This window comes from Mus musculus, chromosome 18 (genome assembly GCF_000001635.26).
Source record: "Mus musculus strain C57BL/6J chromosome 18, GRCm38.p6 C57BL/6J".
NCBI classification, from domain to species: domain Eukaryota; kingdom Metazoa; phylum Chordata; class Mammalia; order Rodentia; family Muridae; genus Mus; species Mus musculus.
Window position 1 is genome coordinate 75,393,554 of NC_000084.6, and position 20,730 is coordinate 75,414,283.

Consider the following 20,730-nt stretch of genomic DNA (forward strand, 5'->3'; position numbering starts at 1 on the left):
TGGATTAAGATGTCTTCCCTCCATTAGCACTGTAGACCCTACAGCTAGCCCAGGCTTACCCTACAGCTAGCCCAGGCTTACCCTACAGCTAGCCCAGGCTTACCCTACAGCTAGCCCAGGCTTACCCTCACTCCCTCTTTTGTTTTTATACTGCTTATGGGGACACTCCACATGAATGCACCGTGTACAAATGTGTCTATGTATATTCGAGAAGGAGAAAAAGAACCCGGTCTCTGTCACCACCAACGGTTGTCTGCCATTTTTGTCTTGCAGATTCCCAACTTCTTCTGGAGCCTGGGGATCGGTCACACTGGTGCGTGGTGGCATACTGGGAGGAGAAGACTCGCGTGGGGAGGCTCTACTGTGTCCAAGAGCCCTCCCTGGATATCTTCTATGATCTACCTCAGGGGAATGGCTTTTGCCTCGGACAGCTCAATTCGGACAACAAGAGTCAGCTGGTACAGAAAGTGCGGAGCAAGATCGGCTGTGGCATCCAGCTGACGCGGGAAGTGGATGGCGTGTGGGTTTACAACCGCAGCAGTTACCCCATCTTCATCAAGTCCGCCACACTGGACAACCCGGACTCCAGGACGCTGTTGGTGCACAAAGTGTTCCCTGGTTTCTCCATCAAGGCTTTTGACTATGAGAAAGCCTACAGCCTGCAGCGGCCCAATGACCACGAGTTCATGCAGCAACCATGGACGGGTTTCACCGTGCAGATCAGCTTTGTGAAGGGCTGGGGCCAGTGCTACACCCGCCAGTTCATCAGCAGCTGCCCGTGCTGGCTGGAGGTCATCTTCAACAGCCGGTAGTCGGTCGTGTGGTGGGGAGAAGAGGACAGGGCGGATCGTGAGCCGAGCAGGCCACCGTTCAAACTACTTGCTGCTAACCTTTCCCGAGTGATTGCTTTTCATGCAAACTCTTTGGTTGGTGTTGTTATTGCCATTCATTGTTGGTTTTGTTTTGTTCTGTTCTGGTTTGTTTTTTTTTTTTTTTCCTCCTCCTTTCTCGTCATCCGTGTGTCCCGCTTGTCTTGTTCTTTGAGAAATTAGCTTATGGTGCGGATTTTTGTTGGGTTGTGTGTGTGTGTTTTGTTTTTGTTTTGAGGTGGTGGGTGTGGTTGGCAGGACACCCCCTCCCCCCATATACGAAGACAGGAAACGAGAGTCAGCACTGCCAAGCATGGTGTGTGAAAGTGGGCACCACCTTCCCTTTGGATCAGCGTTTCGGTTGTCCGTGCGTAGGGGTGTACCCGAGCGACAGATGGGGGAAGTGCTTTTTTGTGTGTGTGTTCTTTATGGATGCCCCCGGCTGAGAGGCTCATAGTGCCAAGCTGTGTGTCTCTCTAGCCTTTTGGACACGCTCGGTGGGGCAGAGGCAGTACCTGGGCAGACTGGCAGCAGGTGCCAAGCTCTGCTCCAGCCTGCCGAAGCTGCCCCGCCCCGCCCCGCCCCCGCCCCCACAGGACACGGGCCTATCCACAGGCTTCTGAGAAGCCAGCCTGCTAGAAGGCTGAACCAGAACCAATTGTTTTCATCCCTGTCTTACTGCCGCCTGTCACCCGCTGCCATTGTCGAGTCTGTCTTTTTTGGCCATCTGCTCCTGGATCTCTCTCTTGAGATGGGCTTCCCAAGGGCTGCCGGGACAGCCCCAGTCACAGTATTGCTACCCCAGTACCCTCTCAGGCCCTTCCACCGGGTCCCAGCCGTGGTGGTTTTTTCATCAGGTTTCTCCCAGATGTGGAAAGTCAGCTCAGCACCCCATCCCCCATCCTGTGTGCTGAGCTCTGTAGACCAGCGAGGGGCATCAGGGAGGGACCTGCGCAGTGCCCCCCCTTCCTGCTGAGAAGGGTGTAGCCCCGTCACAACAAAGGTACCATCCCTTGGCTGGCTCCCAGCCCTTCTCTCAGCTCATACGCTCGCTCGTATGATACTTTGACACTGTTCTTAGCTCAATGAGCATGTTTAGAATTTAACATAAGCTATTTTTCTAACTACAAAGGTTTAAATGAACAAGAGAAGCATTCTCATTGGAAATTTAGCATTGTAGTGCTTTGAGAGAGGAAAGGACTCCTTAAAAGAAAAAAAAAGCTGAGATTTATTAAAGAAAAATGTATTTTATGTTATATATAAATATATTATTACTTGTAAATATAAAGACGTTTTATAAGCATCATTATTTATGTATTGTGCAATGTGTATAAACGAGAAGAATAAAGAAAAGATGCACTTTGCTTTAATATAAATGCAAATAACATGCCAAATTAAAAAAAAAAAGATAAACACAAGATTGGTGTTTTTTTCTATGGGTGTTATCACCTAGCTGAATGTTTTTCTAAAGGAGTTTATGTTCCATTAAACAATTTTTAAAATGTATACTGCATCCCTTGTTGTTCAGAGCTTTGTCTTGGCTTGGAGGGAGGCTGGGAGGTCTATCAGTGGAGACAAAGGTGAATCGGCCCGGACTTTGGCTTAGTTCCCAGGTCTGGAGGACCCCCTCCCCTAGATACCCTTCTGTTAGGTGTGACCCAGGTCTTCTCATTGTATATTGGGAAGTGACTAGAGGGAGCCCTGTGGCTGACTTCAGGAGGAAAAGTATCCCTGGGAGACTGGGGTGGGGGGAGGATTGGGTCAGGGACAGAAGAGCAGGGACATCCTCAAGAACCAGGATCCATTGGCCCTTGCTCCTTCCACACCGTCCTGATTCATCCTCCTCAGGGGAGGGGACTGTGGCACCCGGGAAATGGAGGCTTCCACCTCCTCACCCCTCCAGTGATGACGGAGGGAGTTCAGGCTTCATTCTTCCGTCGCTGGGATGTTCATGACTGACGGCTTCACCAGTCCCGTGGTTCTGTTCACCCTGGGGCTCTGTGAGGTCCCTCTTAAGTTCTCTGCCTGCACGAGCTGAGCTGGGACTTCCCATTCATGTTTTAGATTGATGCTCATTATACACATATCAATAATACTACATGTGTACCTGATGCCTGGGGATGTCAGATCCCCTGGAACTTGAGTTACAGATAGCTGCCATGTGGGTGGGAGCTGACAGTCCAACCCAGAACCCTCTGTAAGAGCAACGAGTGCTCTCTCCAACCTTTGATACTAAAGGCACATCACTGGGTGCCAGGAGTGATGTTAATCTTTCTTAGGATCCCCACCCCCCACCCCGCGCGCAAGAATGGAGGCCTTTGGAGGCTAAGGAAGTCAACTGGCAACTATGACCTGAGCTGTAATCCTGTGTGGCCGGTGTCCCATAACTCACTTCCTTGCCCCTGCTGTGGGAGCAGAGCCTCTGGATTTGGAAGGCACAGAGTTCTAGAAGGAGGCCAGATTTGGGTATGGAGTGTGAGTTCTGGTGGGGTGGCTGTCAGACCACTCTGAAGTCTGGCATCTTCAGATCATCTGGCGTTAGGTGGAAGTTGATAACTCTGCTGCAGAAGACACCATCCACTGCCTGTGCCCAGGGCTGTTCTGTAGACATCTCTTCCAGCCTCCCTTGGAGGTTCGGTCTGCCTCTGAAGAGGAAAGGGGATAGTTGGGGGTGGGGGTGGGGGCAGAGTTGTGTTAGGTTTAATGTAGCCTGAAAAAAAAAATCACTTGGTTAGGCTCTGACCTTTTTATTCTTATTTTTTAGTATAGAGTAGATTTTATTTAGGGCATGGGGGGGGGGGGGCGGAGTTAAGAAGGTAGTAGAGGCAGAGAGAAGGAGAGTAGATAAATGGAGGCGGCCATGATCACGTGGAAAGAAGGGGAAAGGTAATGGGAAGGCGGGGCACAAGGGAGCGAGAAGCAAGAGTGTAAGCCGTTCTGACCTTTTTAGTGTCCTGATAATTCTCTTGAGGACTGCCCAAACAGTCTCGATAATGGACCTCCCTGTGGGTACACGAGCCGTCACCCCCTGTTGCTGGTCAGGCAATTTCTTGAGGTTCCTCCACAGGAAGTTTTAGGTCTGATTTGATCACTTAGCTGTGTAATCACTGGGTAGGGCAGGGTTAAGGTGAGCAAGGCAGGTGCCTGTGTTTTCTTAAGTAAATTCTAGTTTGAAAGGTCAGAAGCCTTTTGACCTCTAAACCCAGTTCCCAGGATTTGCAATGTTTGTTTACACCAAGGACTCTCCCAAGATCATGCTATCCTGCAGAGGATGCTGGCGGATCTTCCTGAAACAGTCTATTCTTCAGAGGGTAAATGATTAGCCCCAGAAGACCCAACCCTACACAGCTTGTAGCTGAGGCAGACATGCACCCAGAGACACAGCCCAGAGTGACAGGGACCTCTTTGTTGGTTTGTATTCCCAACAGTTCAAAGAAAGCGGACTCAAGTCCACTGCTATTCCAGATGTGTCAATGGCAAGCAGGGTGCCTAGAATATGGCAAACAATAAATGGCTCACAGTTACTGGCTAGGGAATTGGGCACAGTTGGGTTGGAGTGCTCACTTTGGTGAGTCACCCAACACTTTTGGCCCTCCATTTATGAAACACAAATAGGTATTCGACCTGCCCTGTGGGGCCAGAATGGGGATTATTGAGAAAATACACCCAGAGAGCTAGCTGAGCCATGTGGGATCGCTAATTTTGACCCTACAGATGCAACAATTTCATTCGGTTAAATCAATGAAATGATCAGTTTGAGGGAGTGGAGATTAGGAGTCTCCGACCTTCATCATTCTCTAGACATGTCTAGACATTCTCTAGACAGGGCTGACAGTGTCCTCGGGGTGGTATGCACAGCAAAGTGGGCTGGAGAGAAGATAGCGAATGGATTGTGGGGGATGGTCGACACCGGGGTGAGAGCCCTTCTGTTTAGGATGCCATCAAACTGTTGAACACAGGCCAGTCAGGAGGCAAGGCCACCAGAAGCCATGGCTCCAAAGCCAGGGTGGCCTGCCTTCGGGCAGTGTGGACACAGGCTTTTCAGGGAACAGCCTGCACGGTACAGTCCCGGTTTCCTGGCGCTGGAGCTGCAGGCCTCAAGCTGCCAACTCAGCACTTTTCCCTCAGCCAGAAGTAGCCCCCCTCTCTTTCTGAAAGTAATGATTTTCTAAAAATGGATTCCCTCCCCTCCCCCAGCTGCAATTAATCTACTGAACACAAAGTGGCCGCTGGAGGAGGCTCCTGGAGAGTTCGAACCAATGCACGCTCATTGATTAATTCAGGGATGATTTAGGGGTGGGGAGGGGTTGGGGGGTGCACACAGCCTCTGTGGGGACAGGCTGGGTCCACTTTGGAATCTCTGAGGTGACTGTTAGACCCACACAGACTCATTCAGGAGCCTCCTTCCAGCGAGGCCATAACCAGCCGCTCTGGGTATTTGAGAAGCTGGGCCCAGGCCCCAGGTTTGACATCCTTTCAATGAACCCCAGAAGATGAAGATAGACCTGGGGCTGACATTTTCAGAGAAGCTTTGGCGGAAGGGATACCAGACACATGGAGGACGCTTCCTCCTTTCTGAGGGTTACAGTAAATGGTGGCTTCAGACCTGCCAGTTTCTCTTCTTCTGTGGGCACTTTGGTTTCAAGTACGAGCAGAGAGAGCTCTGGCCCTGTTGAGCACAATGATTGAAATTGTCACCAGGTGTCCCAGCACCTCTCCTATCTTATCCTGCCAGAGTTTTCTTCACAGTGTCGTTGTACTGTGCGTATGATTGTCTCTATTTGTTGTTTTGGTTGCTGTTGTACTCCTGTGGCACAGGGTCAGCTCTGTGACTGTACAGCCTAGCTCCCTGGCATCTAGAATGATACCCAGCAACATAGTAGACACTGCAGGGGCTGCTTGGATGAATCTATGCTCAGTGACTGAGTTTCCGGGAGTGTGGGGGGATGCATTCATATTTCTACCAAATTTCCCTCCCAAACAGTGGGCATCTTCTTACTTTCAGATACCTCATGAAAACAAAGAGGTGGTTCTTGTTATTTTCTTCCCAAAAAGTGAATGAGAACCTGTCCCTCTTAGGGTGGTAATAACAACCACAAACACCAGAGTAGTCACAATTAGAACAGCCTAGGGGCTGGCAAGATGGCCCAGCCGGTGAAAGTGCTTGGATTCCTAAGACTGTGGGACTTTTTAAAGTAAGTCTGTAAAATGTTTTATGCTGTGATGTTTATATTAACGTGTGATCTTGGGGTATGAACAAGAAAGGGAAGGTTGTGGCTTTACATTGATGTGTTTGTGTGTCCATCAGTGGCACTGAATAGTTTTATGCTAACTTGATATAAGCTTTAGTCATTTGAGAGGACAGAACCTCGATTAAGATAATGCCTCCATAAAATTCAGCTGTAGGCAGACCTATAGGGCATTTTCTTAATTAGTGAATGATGGGGGAGGGTGCCACTGAGGGCTGGTGACCCTGGGTTCTATAAAAAAGCAAGCCGAGCTGGGCAGTGGCGGCACACACCTTTAATCCCAGCACTTGGGAGGCAGAGGCAGGTGGATTTCTGAGTTCGAGGCCAGCCTGGTCTACAGAGTGAGTTCCAGGACAGCCAAGGCTACACAGAGAAACCCTGTCTCGAAACAAAGCAAAACAACAAAACAAAACAAAACAAAACGCAGGCTGAGCAAGCCATGAGGACAAGCTAGTAAAGCCAGCAGAGAACAGCCCTCCATGGCCTCCGCATCAGCTCCTGTCTTCAGGTTCCTGCGCTATTTGAGTTCTGGCCCGACTCCCTTCAATGATAAACAGTGATATGGAAGTGTAAGACCCAAGTTGCCTTGGTCCTGGTGTTTCACTGTAGCAATAGTACCCCTACCTAGGACACCACCCAAACCTCATGCTCTGAACTTGATCCTAGAACCCATGCCGAGATAGATTGAGAGACTCGTCTTTAGAGAGCTATCCTCTTCTCTCCAACACCCGTATATTCGCATCACGGACACACGTACAGTAGTTATAAAAAGTACAACAAAGCAAGCCCACTGTGTGTGGGAGAGATTCTCACAAGTTGTGTTGTGTGGTCCTGAAGGGAATGCTGTCACTTTAGCCCATTTTACAGATGAGGATGTGGAGGCTCATGAGTGACCCCCTAGGGAGAGAATGGAAGTCTGTGGCATTCCAAGCCTTGCTGTGGGTCTTAACAGGAGGCTGGAGATGCCAGTGGCTACGGGAAGGGAGAAGCTCTGCAGGGAGGGCTGTTCCAGGGCTAGACTGTCCTGTCTCGTCCGAGCAGGGGCTGTAATCTTTGCTTCACACGGGGCGTCGCGTCATCAGCACCAAGTCTAATGACATACTGCAGCCAGGGAAATTACAGTGCCCAGGAGGTTTGTCCCAGAGGCCCTGCCCAGGGTAATTCCAGAGCAGGGATGGATGCTGGGAAGTAATGAGGACCGGGCGGGCTGCTGGCCTCAGGTGATGGAAGGGTATGTGAGGGAAATGGAGGATTTTACTTTTCATTGAAAATAGTGAAGAACAAGCCAGGTGTGCTCTCGACTGTCTCTGATTTGGGAGAAGCTAGAGTCCAAGACAGCCAGGGCTATAGAACAAGGCTCTGTCTTAAAGAACAAAGCAGCAATACCCAAAAGGTGTAAAATGAAAAATGAAAAGTCAAAGTGACCCAGAGTCTCACAACTTAAGCCATCTCTGCAGCACTGCTCTTCAGAGGGGACTGGACAGGAGAACTTTGAGCGCCGCCTTTCTGAATTTGGCCCATGCTCATGAATCTGTACAGCTTTTTACAAGTGGAGTTGTATTGGCCTGCAACCTGCTTTCCTCCTCTAACGACACATCTCGGACATTTTTTTTTTTGTAGGTCATTCATTTTCATAGTTACCTAGTACTGGAGCTGAAGTGTAAGAGGCCAGCACGCACTTCAAAGATAGTGTCGCTTAGAATTGTATAAGAGTTGCCAGTGTGAACCTGGCACTCTCTCCTGATGGTGGTGGGCATGGACCTGGCCTAACCGCTTTTGGAAAACATTTGGCAGGCAGGCTCTGCCAAAGCTAAAATAACACTGGCATCTGAAGTGTATTTCCATATTTTTCGAAAGACATGTAGAAGTATCTTCATAGCAACGCTATTCCAAGGAGCCCCAACCTTGGAGCGACTTAAAATGCCCATCAAAAAAAAAAAAAAAAAGTGCAACAGTTGTGTTGCGTACGATGCTCACTGGGAATGAGAGAGTGAGGGACCCGTGACCACTGTGCTCACCTAACGGGTGATGCGGAGAAGGTGTCTGACTTCCAGAAGGAGGGAACCTCGATGATAATCACCAGAGTAATTCTAACAATCTCCATGCTGTGTTAAAGCCACCACACGCCAGCTGGGGATAGCAGTCAGCTGCAGAAGGCTTGCCTAGTGTGCTCAATGCCCTAGGTTTCCTGCGCAGTAAAGCAGAAAACAAGAAACAAAACACCAAAACAACCCCATCGCATGGGACAGTCTCATTTACATAAAGCTCAAAACCAGGTGAAACTAATTTTTGCTGTTAAGACGGCAGGCAGGGGGCATGGGGATGGGGTGGGAGGGGGGGCGGAGCTTCGGCTCCTCGGATTCTGTTTCTCTGTCTGGGGTTGGTTACATGTGGCGCAGTTTGTAAAAATGATTTGTAGTACAGTTCTACACACGTATAATAATTCAGTTAGTCTGCTCTTTACGCAACAGCAGCAGAGAGGGCTAGGGAGACGGCTTAGGGGTTAAAACTTTTGCAGTGTGGAAGCAAATGAACGAGAACTCAGATCCTCAGAGGCGCAGAAATGTCGGCTGAATGTGGCTGCCCGCCTGTAACTCTAGCCCTCAGAAGGTCGGGCCTGGGGATCCCCAGAGCAAACCGGCTGTTCAGGACTAGCCACTCTGTGCTTGATTGAGAGACCCTGCCTCGATGAATACGGTGGAAACATGACTGAGGATGGTGTCTGACATCAACTTCAGGCCTCCACGTATACCCACATACATGTGCCTCCACACATGCAAACATGCACACACAAATGGACATATGCACAACACACACACACACAAATGGACAAAAATAAAAATAAAGACAGTGGAATTGTTCAGTCCCCTCCAAAGAAGTCAGTCTTGTTTCCCTAAGCTCACCGTTTCTCTTGTCTTCCCCCACCTTGCCAGCTGTACCCACAAGAGAACCTCCATTTACACCTGGGGCAGGGACAGAACAACACTGACACTTCTCATTTGGGACTCCCTGGGCCCTGGGGACCAGCCTCTAATGGGGGTGAGAAGGCACTGACTGGAACTTTTTAGGGTAGGGTAAGGAGCCTTGTTATGGAGGTGGACAGTGTGCATCTGCGTGGGGGAGGGGAGAAGACAGGAGCGGAAGAGGCACAGTGGCGGTGACTGTTCACAGAACTTTGGAGGGCACTGACAAGGCATCCTTGGTGCACAGCTCTGTAGATGGTAGCTTCTAAGTCCCAGGTATTACAAGGACAGACATACAGGCAGCAACAGCTGCTAGCAGCTAAAGGGTGCTTACCTGTGTTAGAATCTGTTTCTTTGTGTCACTTCCTTGCCACTTTAAACACAAGGCGCTCCAGTTGATAGTCAGGTACCTGTTGGAGAACCCCAGGTACCCAGGAAGCCTCTACCCTTACAGTAGACACACAGACACACATAGATACACTCACACTCATAAACACACACAGACACAATCACACAGACACACACTCAGACACACTTACACACAGACACACACGGAGACACACACAAAGCACACACAGACATGCTCATATGCACACAAACACACAGACAGACACACACTCAGACACACTCACACAGACACACATAGACACAGACACACATAGACACAGACACACACACACACACAGACACACATACACAGACACATACACACAAACACACATACTGAATTTTGATTGGCATTTGCTCTTTTGTGGACTCTGGGACGCTGGCACACAAAGAAAATGTGGTGGCCTCCACAGTGTCTCAGATGAAGTGCAACCACACTTATAGGCACTGTTTTATTTATTATTTGGAGGATGCTCAAAATAGTCACTTGTTTACTATTTATTTGACTTTAATTCACTATTTAACAATCAGGTAAGAGGCAGGAGGGGATGTAGTAAGAGCATGCGTGCATGCAGTGCGCTGGATCCCAGCCCCCAGAACACAAAGGCAAATTCACAAAAGGAAAGGAGAAAGAGTTCAAATGTCACCTCGAAACGGATGAAATGTCACCTCCAGTCCCAGCCGTCACTTAGACACTCACCTCATTCCTTTCTCCAGTCCTTCTTACATTCCCTCCACAAGCTATGGGCTCACAGGAAACTTGGTGAGGGAATATTTGTTATAACATGATACAAGAGTGTGCTTTAAATTCTTGCCATTTATTTTATGTGTCTAGATGGTTTTCCTTCATGTATATCTGTGTATTACATGCATGCAGTGCCCATGGAGGTCAGAAGAGGGGGGTCAGATCCCCTGGAACTGGAGTTACAGTTGCTTGTGAGCCGTCAAACGGGTGCTGGGAATGGAGTCCGGGGTTCTTTGAAAGAACAACAGTGTTCCTAACAGCTTAGCTCTCTCTCTAGCCCCAGAGTGTGATTTTTTTTAAGTGCCTCGCTCTACCCCTGAGCTTCATATTCTCTGTCAGTAAACTGAGTAACTTTGTCTCGGCCCTACATGTCCACAGCTGCACACTGCACACCCAAGCCCCCCTCCCCCAACACTCCACTGTCTCGTGAAATCCTTTCATTGACTTATACAAATGACTTTGTTTTAACCAACACTCTCATCTGCCATGGAAGAGGGTGCTGCCCCAGCTAGCTGAGCCCCTTGTCCTACTGCTCACGGAGAGGAACCCTGTGAGGGCCGGTGCCTGACCCATGGCCTGGGGTAGATTCCATGCTTAGTGCAAGGACACACGGCATTCGAGGTATATTTGTTCACTCTAGTCTGGGTGGAAAAAATCGGAACCGTGAGGGTTTTGAGGCAGGCCAGGATGCAGTCAACAGGATGTGCATTTTTGTTAATCTGCCTGGGAAACTTGCCCTTGCTGGGTTTTCTGGAAAGGGCAGAGATCAGTTTCTTGCTTTTCCCAGCTTCCCCCTGGCCAGCAACTGGCCCATCAGATGCCCCTGCCATTTTGGAGTCAGGATATGGCAACAGAAACACAATCCTGCAGAATCATTGGAACTGTGGGCAACAGCCATACACACTGCTTCGAGGGGAACAGCAGGGACCACAGAGAAACAACAGAATCAGGTTAGTGCCCACTGCTGATGTCAGTGGGCAGAGAAGAGCCGCCCGAGGTTCTGTAAGGGGTCGGTAGTGTTCTTTAGAGGCCCGTGTGAGGTATGACTTGACAGTCATCCTCGCTGTGGAGTAACTTTGTAACTTGCATCTGTGACTCCCTCAGGTCCCTTTTCCTTCTTTGCTTAACTCAACTGTAAGAATGTCATTTTATAACCAGGAAGACTGACCATGGATAGAGTTCGGGGTGGATATAGGGTACTGGACAAGGCTGGTTAAAAAGGCATTCCCCTTGGGACAGGAGGGCGGGGATTGTCTGGGCCTCACCATGGTGTTGTAACCATGGCATCCTCCTACACGGGCCACTCCACACCGACAGATTGGTAAAGTTATTTCTGCCTCTGGGACTATTTCAGGAGGACCCAGCCTGGACTAAAGCCATCCTAGGCGAAAGCCTCATTCACGAGGACTCTGCTGCTTCCAAGGGCAGGGCACTGCTGAGTTCAGCAGGACGGGGAAGCCTGGTTTCTTCCTTTCCTTATTCTCCTGCCATTGACCCCTTATGAGCTTGGGTAAGTCCTAGTCCCCAAGGCAAGATCCTTCGACGTGTGCAGGAAGGCCTTTTCTGGTCCGCAAGCTTCCTATTGGAATAGCACCAGGGCCCCGCCCCGCCCCCAATACCTCTGCTCTGCTTTGCCTCCTTGACAGCCTGTCTCTCTCCATCTCCACAGGTACAAGTGAAGAAAGTGCGGTTGGTGGGACCAGGGAGCGACTGATTGTATCAGTGGGTGTGAGGTGGGGGTTGAGGACCTTGTACCGCGCTTCTCCTTGGGTCCTGGACCATGCCCTGTTTTTCTCCCTGTCTCATCTTCTGAAAAACTCAGTTTATCTCCTTGGCCTTTGAGGAGCAGGCTAAAAAAATGGGGGGAGTGAGAAAGAGCCCAGGACCAGGGGATAAGGAAGGAGAGCAGAAGGCAGGGCCCTGAGGCAGCTGGCAGCCACCTTCTGGAAAGCCCCCCTCAACTGAGCCCCGTGAAGGCCAAGGAGGCCCCGTCTCCAGTCCATTTCCCTTGAACTGGAGCCAGCGGTCCTCACGCATTACTCATTGGCGGGGCGGCCCTGGCTCCAAGCCAAGGAAAACAAGCCTCCAGCCTGCCTGGGGGCTGGTTGGCCTGGGCTTGGGAGGGGAGGGAGGTGCCCGCATTACATCCAGCTTGCTTGGTCCTCCTGCGGCTCAACCCAACCTGACTCTAGGCTCAAGCTCTCTCTCTCTCTCTCTCTCTCTCTCTCTCTCTCTCTCTCTCTCTAGGCTCAAGCTCTCTCTCTCTCTCTCTCTCTCTCTCTCTCTCTCTCTCTGAGGCTGGTTTTGAACTCATAGAGGTACACCATTTCTGCCTCCTGATTAAAGGGATTAAAGGCATGCAGCGTGGTCGTCTGACTTCTTTCCTTTCCTTTCCTTTCTTTTTGTTCTTTCTGTATTTTAGAGAATATTTTAAATTTTATTTTTTTAAAAAGATTTATTTATTTTATGTATATGAGTACACTGTAGCTGTCTTCAGACACACCAGAAGAGGTCATCAGATCCCACTATAGATGGTTGTGAGCCACCATGTGGCTGCTGGGAATTGAACTCAGGACCCCAGTCAGTGCTCTTAATCACTGAGCCATCTCTCCAGCCCTGATTTTAAATGATTTTATTTTATGTATATGAGTATTTTACATGCATGTATGTGTAGCACGTGTGTGTATTGTCTACGGAGTCCAGGAAAAGGGCTTTGGATTCTCCTGGAACTGGTGCTACAGACTGTTGTGAGCCACTCTGTGCTGCTAGGAACGGAACGTGGGTCCTCTGCAATAGAAGTTCGTGCTCTTAATCTCTGGGCCATCTCTCTGCCCTAAGACTTTTTTTGTTTGTTTAAAATTTTTTGAATTGTGTGTGTGTGTATGTGTGTTTGTATGTGTGTGTGTGTGTGTGTGTATGTGTGTGTGTATGTGTGTGATGTGTGTATGTGTGTGTGTGTATGTGTGTGTATGTGTGTGTGTGTATGTGTGTATGTGTGTATCCCTGGATATAGAACTCAAGTAATTAGATGTAACCTTTTTTCTCTCCCTTGATGTTCTTTTTTTTTCCCCTGGTTTTCGAGACAGGGTTTCTTTGTGTAGTCTTGGCTGTCCTGAAACCTGTTCTGTAGACCAGGCTGGCCTTGAACTCAGAAATCTACCTGCCTCTGCCTCCCAAGTGCTGGGATTAAAGGTGTGTACCACCATACCAGGCCCTTGTCTAAGTTTTAAAGATTCATTTATTTCATTTTATTTTATGTACATGAACATTTTGGCAGCATGTATGTTTGTGCACCACATTTATGCCTGGTGCCCGAGGAGGCCAGAATGAGGTGCCAGATCCTCTTGAACTGGAATTAAGGATGGTGATGAGCCACCTGTGGCGCTGGGACCTGAACCCTGGTGTTCTGCAAGGATGACAAGAATTTCTTCACTGAGCCGTCTGTTCAGTCTTTGTCCATTTCTGGCTGGGTTGTTTGTCTTGTTCTTGAGCAATGAAGCATCCTGGGTTTTTTTTTTTAATATGTATTTGTTTATTTTTAGTTCAGATATGTGAGTGTTTGGTCTGCACCGATGTAAGTGCGCCAAGTGTAGACGGTGGTCATGGTGATGTTGGATTCCCCACGGAGCTGGAGTTACACAAAGGATTGTGGCCCACAATTTGTGTGGGTGCTGGGAATCAAAGCCAGGTTTTCTGCAAGAGCACTGAGTGCTGTCAGCTGCTGAGCCACTTCTCCAGTCCCTTGTGCCTCTTCCAAGAGTCTTCTAATCATCTTGTTGGCTTCTCCATACAGGAGTCAGCTGGAATTTTGACAGCAACCCCACTGAATTGGTAGGTCAGTTAGGGGTGTCGACCTTGAGATGTGAAATATCCTCTACCCTGATTAATGGCTGTCTCTCTTTCTCTTTTTGTTTGATTTTTGTTTTGTTTTGTTTGTTTGTTTTGAGGCAGGGTTTCTCTGTGTAGTCTTGGCTATCCTAGAATTCACTATGTGCCTCCTGGGTGCTTGGATAAAAGTTGTGCACCACCACCCCCAGCTGTTTTTCCAATTCTTTAAATTTTCCTTCCCTTCTTCAAATGTTTTCTAGTTTTCAGAGCATAACTTCTCTTGTGAAATTTTGAAGTAGTTTGTTCTTTTTTTTTTGACGCTATCATCTTTTTTTAAAAAAATAATTTCTACTTTTGGATTTATCTATTATGTCTTGAACAAGTGCTTACAGTACTCAGTGTTGTGAGGGCAGATAGCCGAGGACAAGCTTTGAGGTATAGTGAGATCATGTATGGGAAGTGGGCAAGCAGAGCTGGCCTTTGGCTCTTCTTTGTTTGTTTGTTTGTTTTTGGTTTTTCGAGACAGGGTTTCTCTGTGTAGCCCTGGCTGTCCTGGAACTCACTCTGTAGACCAGGCTGGCCTCGAACTCAGAAACCCGCCTGCCTCTGCCTCCCGAGTGCTGGGATTAAAGGCATGCGCCACCACGCCTGGCTGCCTTTGGCTCTTCTTACTTGAAGAACAACAGAGGAGGGTGTCCTGCAGAGGCGAAAGAGCCCTTCAGGAGTTAGGAAGAGGACTGCAAAGTTGGCTGCAGGAACTGACTGTTTACACGGGAAATTCACCTGCCCATTCTGGTTGTGCCAGAGGCCACAGCCAAAGCAAGCTGTGCCTCTCCAGGGAGGGAGGAGGAAGCTGCTCCCAGGAGGCCTGAGGGCTAGCTGAAGGGCCAAGGGAGACGGAGGAGGACTCTTGTCTCTCTTCCCACTGTCTCTCCCCCCACCTCTACCATGCTCCTCTAAATGGCAAGTAGAGGCAGCAGGACCTTTTGGGACAAGGACTGTGCAAGACCCTGTCCATCTGAAGGTGAGGAACATGAGAAGCAACGGGGCCCTAAGTTTGGTTCATCTTCTCATTGACCCAACTATCTCTTTCCTGTTACTACTTCAGCCTGGCCCTCTCACTCTAAAAAACTGTTTCACAAGCAGACAGTGGCTGTCGGTCTGGCCAATCAGAGGTCCAGGGCTTCAGATAATCTGTTCCAGTCTGGGCGGCTCGGCTCTCTCCCTTCTCCAGGGCTTCTTTCAACACTGCAATCCCCCCCATCCCCCCCATCCTCCCCCCATCCCCCCACCCCCCGTGCCTGGAAGTCGGGTTCCTCATCTCAATGGCAGCTTCTTCTTCAGTTCAGGTCCTGTGGCACCTGGGAGAAGCCTGCAGATACTAAAGCTGTCATTTATTTTCTCCGGTACCAGACTCTCCGCTCAGGTAACAACTTAGCATAGGGACAAAAGCAAAGCGAGACGGGTATGCCTCACATTCTTGAGGAGTGGAGGGTGGGATCTGGGTGAAGAGGACAGACAGACCCCATCTTTTAATTAATTAATTAATTAATTAATTAATTAAGTGGTTTGGTTGTTTGGCTTGGTTTTTCAAGACAGAGTTTCTCTGTCTAGTCCTGAAACTTGTTCTGTAGACCAGACTGGCCTCAGACTTAGAGACTCCCTTGCCTCTTCCCCCTGAGTGCCAGGATTAAAGGTGCAAATTTAACCCACGGCCTGTGTTTGTTTGTTTGTTTGTTTGTTTTTTGAGACAAGGTTTTTCTGTGTAGCCCTAGTTGTCTTGGAACTCTCTCTGTAGATCAGGTTGGCCTTGAACTCAGAAATCTGCCTGTCTCTGCTTCCTGAGTAATGGGACTAAAGGTGTAGTGCCACCACTGCCTGGCTAAGAACACCTCTTCTGAAAAAAAAAAAAAAAGAAAAAATGTTATCAATGGTTTATTTATTAAGAGCATCGAGTGCTCTTTCAGAGGATCTGAGCTGGGCTCCCAGCATTCAGGTCTAGGGCTATCTGATATCTCTAGTCTCCAAGGGCCACAGTCATGTGTACCACCCCCATTATGCATACATTAATTAAAAACAACATAAATCAAATGCCATCAGTGGCGTGGTTCGGTGGTAGAGCTCATATCTAGCATGGTCTAGGCCTTGGATTTGATCCCCATCACAACAAAAGGAAAAAGAGAACAAAGATTCCTTCATTGTCCTGACCAACTCTTCCCTATCTTTGGATCTCTCCTCTAACCTTGAACGTGTGAGGCACGTCAGGATGCCTGAAGACATGGGAAGGAGGCAAGCCCCAGCTCTGGCTGCCAGAGGCTCTGTCTTCGCCCAGCAGGAAGCTCCTTCAGTTTAAATTATATCCGAAGAAAGGGCTCACCAGCCTGGCATCTGTGTGCCCAGCATATGCATTTGTTCATTTGAAAACCACTCACCATGGGTGTGCTGGCCACCAGACATTGCTTAGGATATCAGAGACAGGCTGAATAGTGGCTTAAAAGCTCCCAGCCCTGGCTAGATAGAAGAGGGAGAATTACACTGGCCATGGAGTCAAGCATTAAGGATCCTGGTCAGGGAGGGGCCCTGAAGAGGTATGGGGTGGTGTGGAGGATGGCTCTAGATCAGTTTATAAAGGACTTGGTGTCAGCTTAGACACACATGCTAACAGACCTCCGCAGGCTTCCACAGGAAGGGGCTCTTGGTGGGGTTCCTCTAAGCAGGGCCCAGCCAAGGTTCTTGCTCCTCCCTCCTGCTCTACCGCATGACAGGAGCAGAGGCTCTGAGGGGCTGCTCAGACAGGGCCCTGGCCCTGACTCATACCCCGCCTCCAAGACATGCTCCACCTGCACATAATTAGATGTTGCCTCCGATCACTTTGAACTGCATGGCAGTCAGACAGCTCAGCTGGGGTAGCAGCGTGGCGGCCTCTCAGCTCTGGAGGGAGGATGGGGCTGCCCTCCAGACACTGGGTAACCAGGAGCCCTTGGGGCAGAGCAGGCAGAAGGGGCAGGCAGGGTCAGACAGGACCTAGCAGGAAGCCAAACCCATGAACCCTTCCTTCTTACCTCCATCTTGGCTCCGTGCCTCCTCTGGGGTTTGTTGGGTGGGGCCGCACTCATGGTGTTGTTTTAAAAAAAAAAAAATCACTGAACAGGCTTGGTGAAGAGGAATGAGCAGACCAAATTATGGTCCTATGAGAAGCTGGGTTCAGGCAAAATGGGTGTGGCTGGTCCACGGTGATGCTGGGATGCAGATCTGGGCACTCAGAAGCCCAGTCAACGTAGTCACATGTCACTTCCCTAAAACCCAGAATTCCCTTGTCTTTGAGAGGAGTTGGGACTGTTTTAGACTCTGTTTGTTTGTTTGTTTGTTTTGAGACAGGTTTTCTCTGTGTAGCCCTGGCTGTCCTGGAACTCACTCTGTAGACAAGGCTGGCCTGGAACTCAGAAATCTGCCTGTCTCAAGTTGGGACTGTTAAACTCTGCTTGCCCCAGGACCTTGGGACCAGGCCCCCACCCCCCATCGAGAGCGTGTGGGGTTGTTGGAAGTCTGTGATGCTGAAGCCAAGACCAAATGTGGCTTTTGGGAACATCTGGGGGTGGGGGTGGGGGACGTCTAACCACAGTGACTTTTGTCATCCACAACTGTGTCTCCCACGCAGGTCTCTTTCCCCGTGGTCCCTATTTCCATGTGAGGCCTGGGTGAGGCCTTCCCTGCCTTCCTTCAGAGAGATTATGAGGCTCAAAGAAGGCTCCGAAGATAAAGGAGAACAGAAAAGAATGTGAAAACTCAGAATACACTTGCGTGGTTATTAATATCAACGTCCTACTAGCCCAGTGGGAGCATAGCTGTTGCAGGCGGACAGGGTCTCAGCTCTCCCTGAGAGCCGGGTCTTTGCTGTACCCTAAAGTTGTCTTCAGGAGCACTTTGAGGATTCACCAACTCCCTCTGACCTCCCCAGTCTGGCACAGTCGCTGTGGGGGAGGTGGAGGAGTGTGCTTACATAGTATGATTTCTCTGTGAGGGGTTCCTTGGTACTGCTGATGCTCACGGTACCTCAAACATACAGACATCAGCACATGTGCGCCCTCACCCATATCTCGCTAGACACAGGTAACTCTTACACACATGCACATACAGGTACACACAGGCAGCTGCCTTCTCCGAACCTGGCTCCATCACCATCTGAGGCCTGTGGAGCAGGCAAAGATGTTATTATCTGGGGGGTGGTGGTGGTGGTGGCGGCGGTGATGGTGGTGGTTGCTGTAAACGTGCTTAGGGAAAAAAAAAATCTTGGCAAAAAAAAAAACCCCAAAAAAACAAAAAACAAAACAAAAAACAAAAACCAAAAACATCAAACAGCGGCCAGCAGCCACAGATAGCAGAGGCGACGGCCCTTTGGGGCCCTTTCCAGTGCAGACCTGCCTCCTCGTTTGGAAAAACGACTTATTATTAATCTGTGATTGAAACTGTAATTATGCCATCACCCGGTCAACAAGCTGGAACATGGTGCCTGCTGCCGGCTGGCAGGACTTCGGGGAGTGTGTTCTTCCCCTTGACTGGGACCACGCAGGCACCTTCCCCAGCGAGCGCGCACTGCGCAGATGGGGTGGGTGTTGGACTTGCCTGTACCCTCAGACCCACCTCCTTGCTGGGCTCTGGCTCTGGCTGCGCAGATGGGTGTCTCTGGGCTCCTCTCCCCAGACTCTGCCTGGGAGGCGTGGCCACGGGACGTTCCCAAACAGAGAGCAACCTTTTTGGAGCCCCAGCCCAAGGGGAATAGTGGAGCAGAGAGAGGGTTAGGACGGAGCCTTCCGGAATGGGTCTTCCCAGCATGCCCTCTGCAACGGGCCCTTCCTCAGCACCCTGCACGGGCACAGTCCCAGGGTCTGCTAGCCTGTCCCCATCTCTCTAGGTCCCCTAAGTGTTGGCTGGCTCCAGCTTCATAGCTGTATCCTATATTGACTAGTTATCACACACAAGATCTAGCACAAAAGGCTTTCTGCTCGTGACATAATTTAATCTTAATTATTTTTTATATGTATGGGTGTTCTGCCGCACGCATGTCTAGGCACCACTTGTAAGCAGTACCCAGAGAGGCCAGAAGAGGGCAATAGGTACTAAACTAGAGTTAACGGCAGGTTGTGAGTCCCTGCTGTGGGAGCTGGGAATCAAACCTGGGTCCTTGGGGAAAACACAGAGCTCTTAACGGCTATTCCATGTCTCTAGCTCTTTAGCAGATCTTTTTAAACCACTCAGTTCCAACATTAAGTAAAAGACCAGAACTAGCCTCACAGCAGAGGCAGGTTACTGTCTGGGCCTCAGAGCTGGTGTTGAAGCCAGGGCTGCCATAGACTGACTGTCTCTACCTACCCTGCAGTGAGTTCCAGTGATGCTTCAGCTACTTGCCTTCAGCCTTGGCCATTTATCTCTGTGCCTTCAGCTGCCCGTTTCTTCTCTGCCCCTTATTTCTGCAGTCTGGGATGATCTGGGCCCTTCTAGTCTTCCATCTTCTACTTTGGATCATTATACGCCAGTCAGGAAGCCTTGATCCCACTGATGATGCCCCTGTATCTTTCTGATATTAAATGGTGAGAGCCTGGATTCTGGTCACATCCACACACCATTCTGTGGGTCAAAGGGAGACACCATGGGTGTGATGATGTTTGGGACAGTGATGGAAGGAAGGTCTTTGGAACAATGTAAAATTGTCGGAGCCTCCTTGGGCCTTCATTGACAAATGGGTGTGGCAAGGCCTACCCTACAGGGATCCTGGTGGGAGAAACTGATGGGTTGTAGTAGGGAAGGCTGACACTTCCTAAATTCACTTCGAGGACAGAGATAGCACCCTGGATGGTTGGTTCCATAGGTGACATTCTCTGCAGCCAGCATGGTCCACATGGCCAACTACGAGACGGTTTTAGGACCAGAAACTGTTGTGTCCTCTCCTCTCAACCCCAATTTTTCTCCACTTCATGACCCACTAGTATCTTAATTCCTTTGGTCCCCGGTCATCCAGCTCCTGAGAAAGTCCATTTCTTAACTAAGGGATTATTATTGTAGTATCTTTCTATTAGGGCCTACGCTATGTGCCAGGCTGGCTGATTTAGTCATAAATAACAAGCAGAGTCCTATTTCTGTCACCTTCCCTTAACTGAGAAAAGATCTGGAATGACTTTCTAACCCATGGGGTCTCCAAATCCCACCATACCTGTGTAGAGCAGGGACGTTTCTTGCCTTAAGATCACACACCAGGGAGAAGTAGACAGAGACCATGAATGTTTCCTAGGGCTCTGGCCACCACCAGAAACACACAGTACCGCCTTCAGAGAGGAGACAAACTCATCCACAGCTTGTCAGATTGTGGGACAGTTGCCTGTAGGGGTTAGGGGAGAAGGCATAGTTCTCTGACCTGAGGTGTCGGTGACCTTAAGCAATAGGGCAAAGGTCTTTCTTGAATGAACAAGTCTGTGGGGTGGCTTTGACACTTTCATCCCATGGAGCAGTGTTGGGATGGGCCCGATGGGGAGTAGTGTGCCTGTGTGGATTGGTGCATAGCAGCCTAGAGACCATGTGGTGATAAACTCCCGTGCCTTCTTGTCTTCAGTGTTCCTCCATAGGACAGTTTGGCACTTAAGACATCATCTCAGACGCAGAGGGATCAGCCCTAAGTGCCTGAGCCTAGATCTGTG

At 49.5% G+C, this 20,730-nt stretch overlaps 1 protein-coding gene and 1 long non-coding RNA gene across 3 annotated transcripts in view; one reads left to right on the top strand and one right to left on the bottom strand.

Annotated features, from left to right (window-relative positions):
• Nucleotides 1-2,382, top strand: part of Smad7 (SMAD family member 7) — a 28,571-nt gene extending 26,189 nt beyond the window's left edge. Inside the window, exon 4 of one of the 2 annotated variants that reach the window (NM_001042660.1) lies at nt 274-2,381. In NM_001042660.1, coding sequence (NP_001036125.1) covers nt 274-812 — 539 coding nt within the window. In that variant the 3' untranslated portion in view covers nt 813-2,381. Of the gene's footprint in view, nt 1-273 lie in introns of both variants that reach the window. The other variant, XM_006525703.3, reaches the window with a different exon arrangement.
• Gm41776 lies at nt 2,220-6,908 on the bottom strand. Its single transcript, XR_877560.3, has 2 exons — nt 3,812-6,908; nt 2,220-3,514 (listed from the first exon to the last, which is right to left on the bottom strand). It is a non-coding gene; the product is annotated as a predicted gene, 41776 (long non-coding RNA).
• Nucleotides 6,909-20,730: the final 13,822 nt, after the last annotated feature.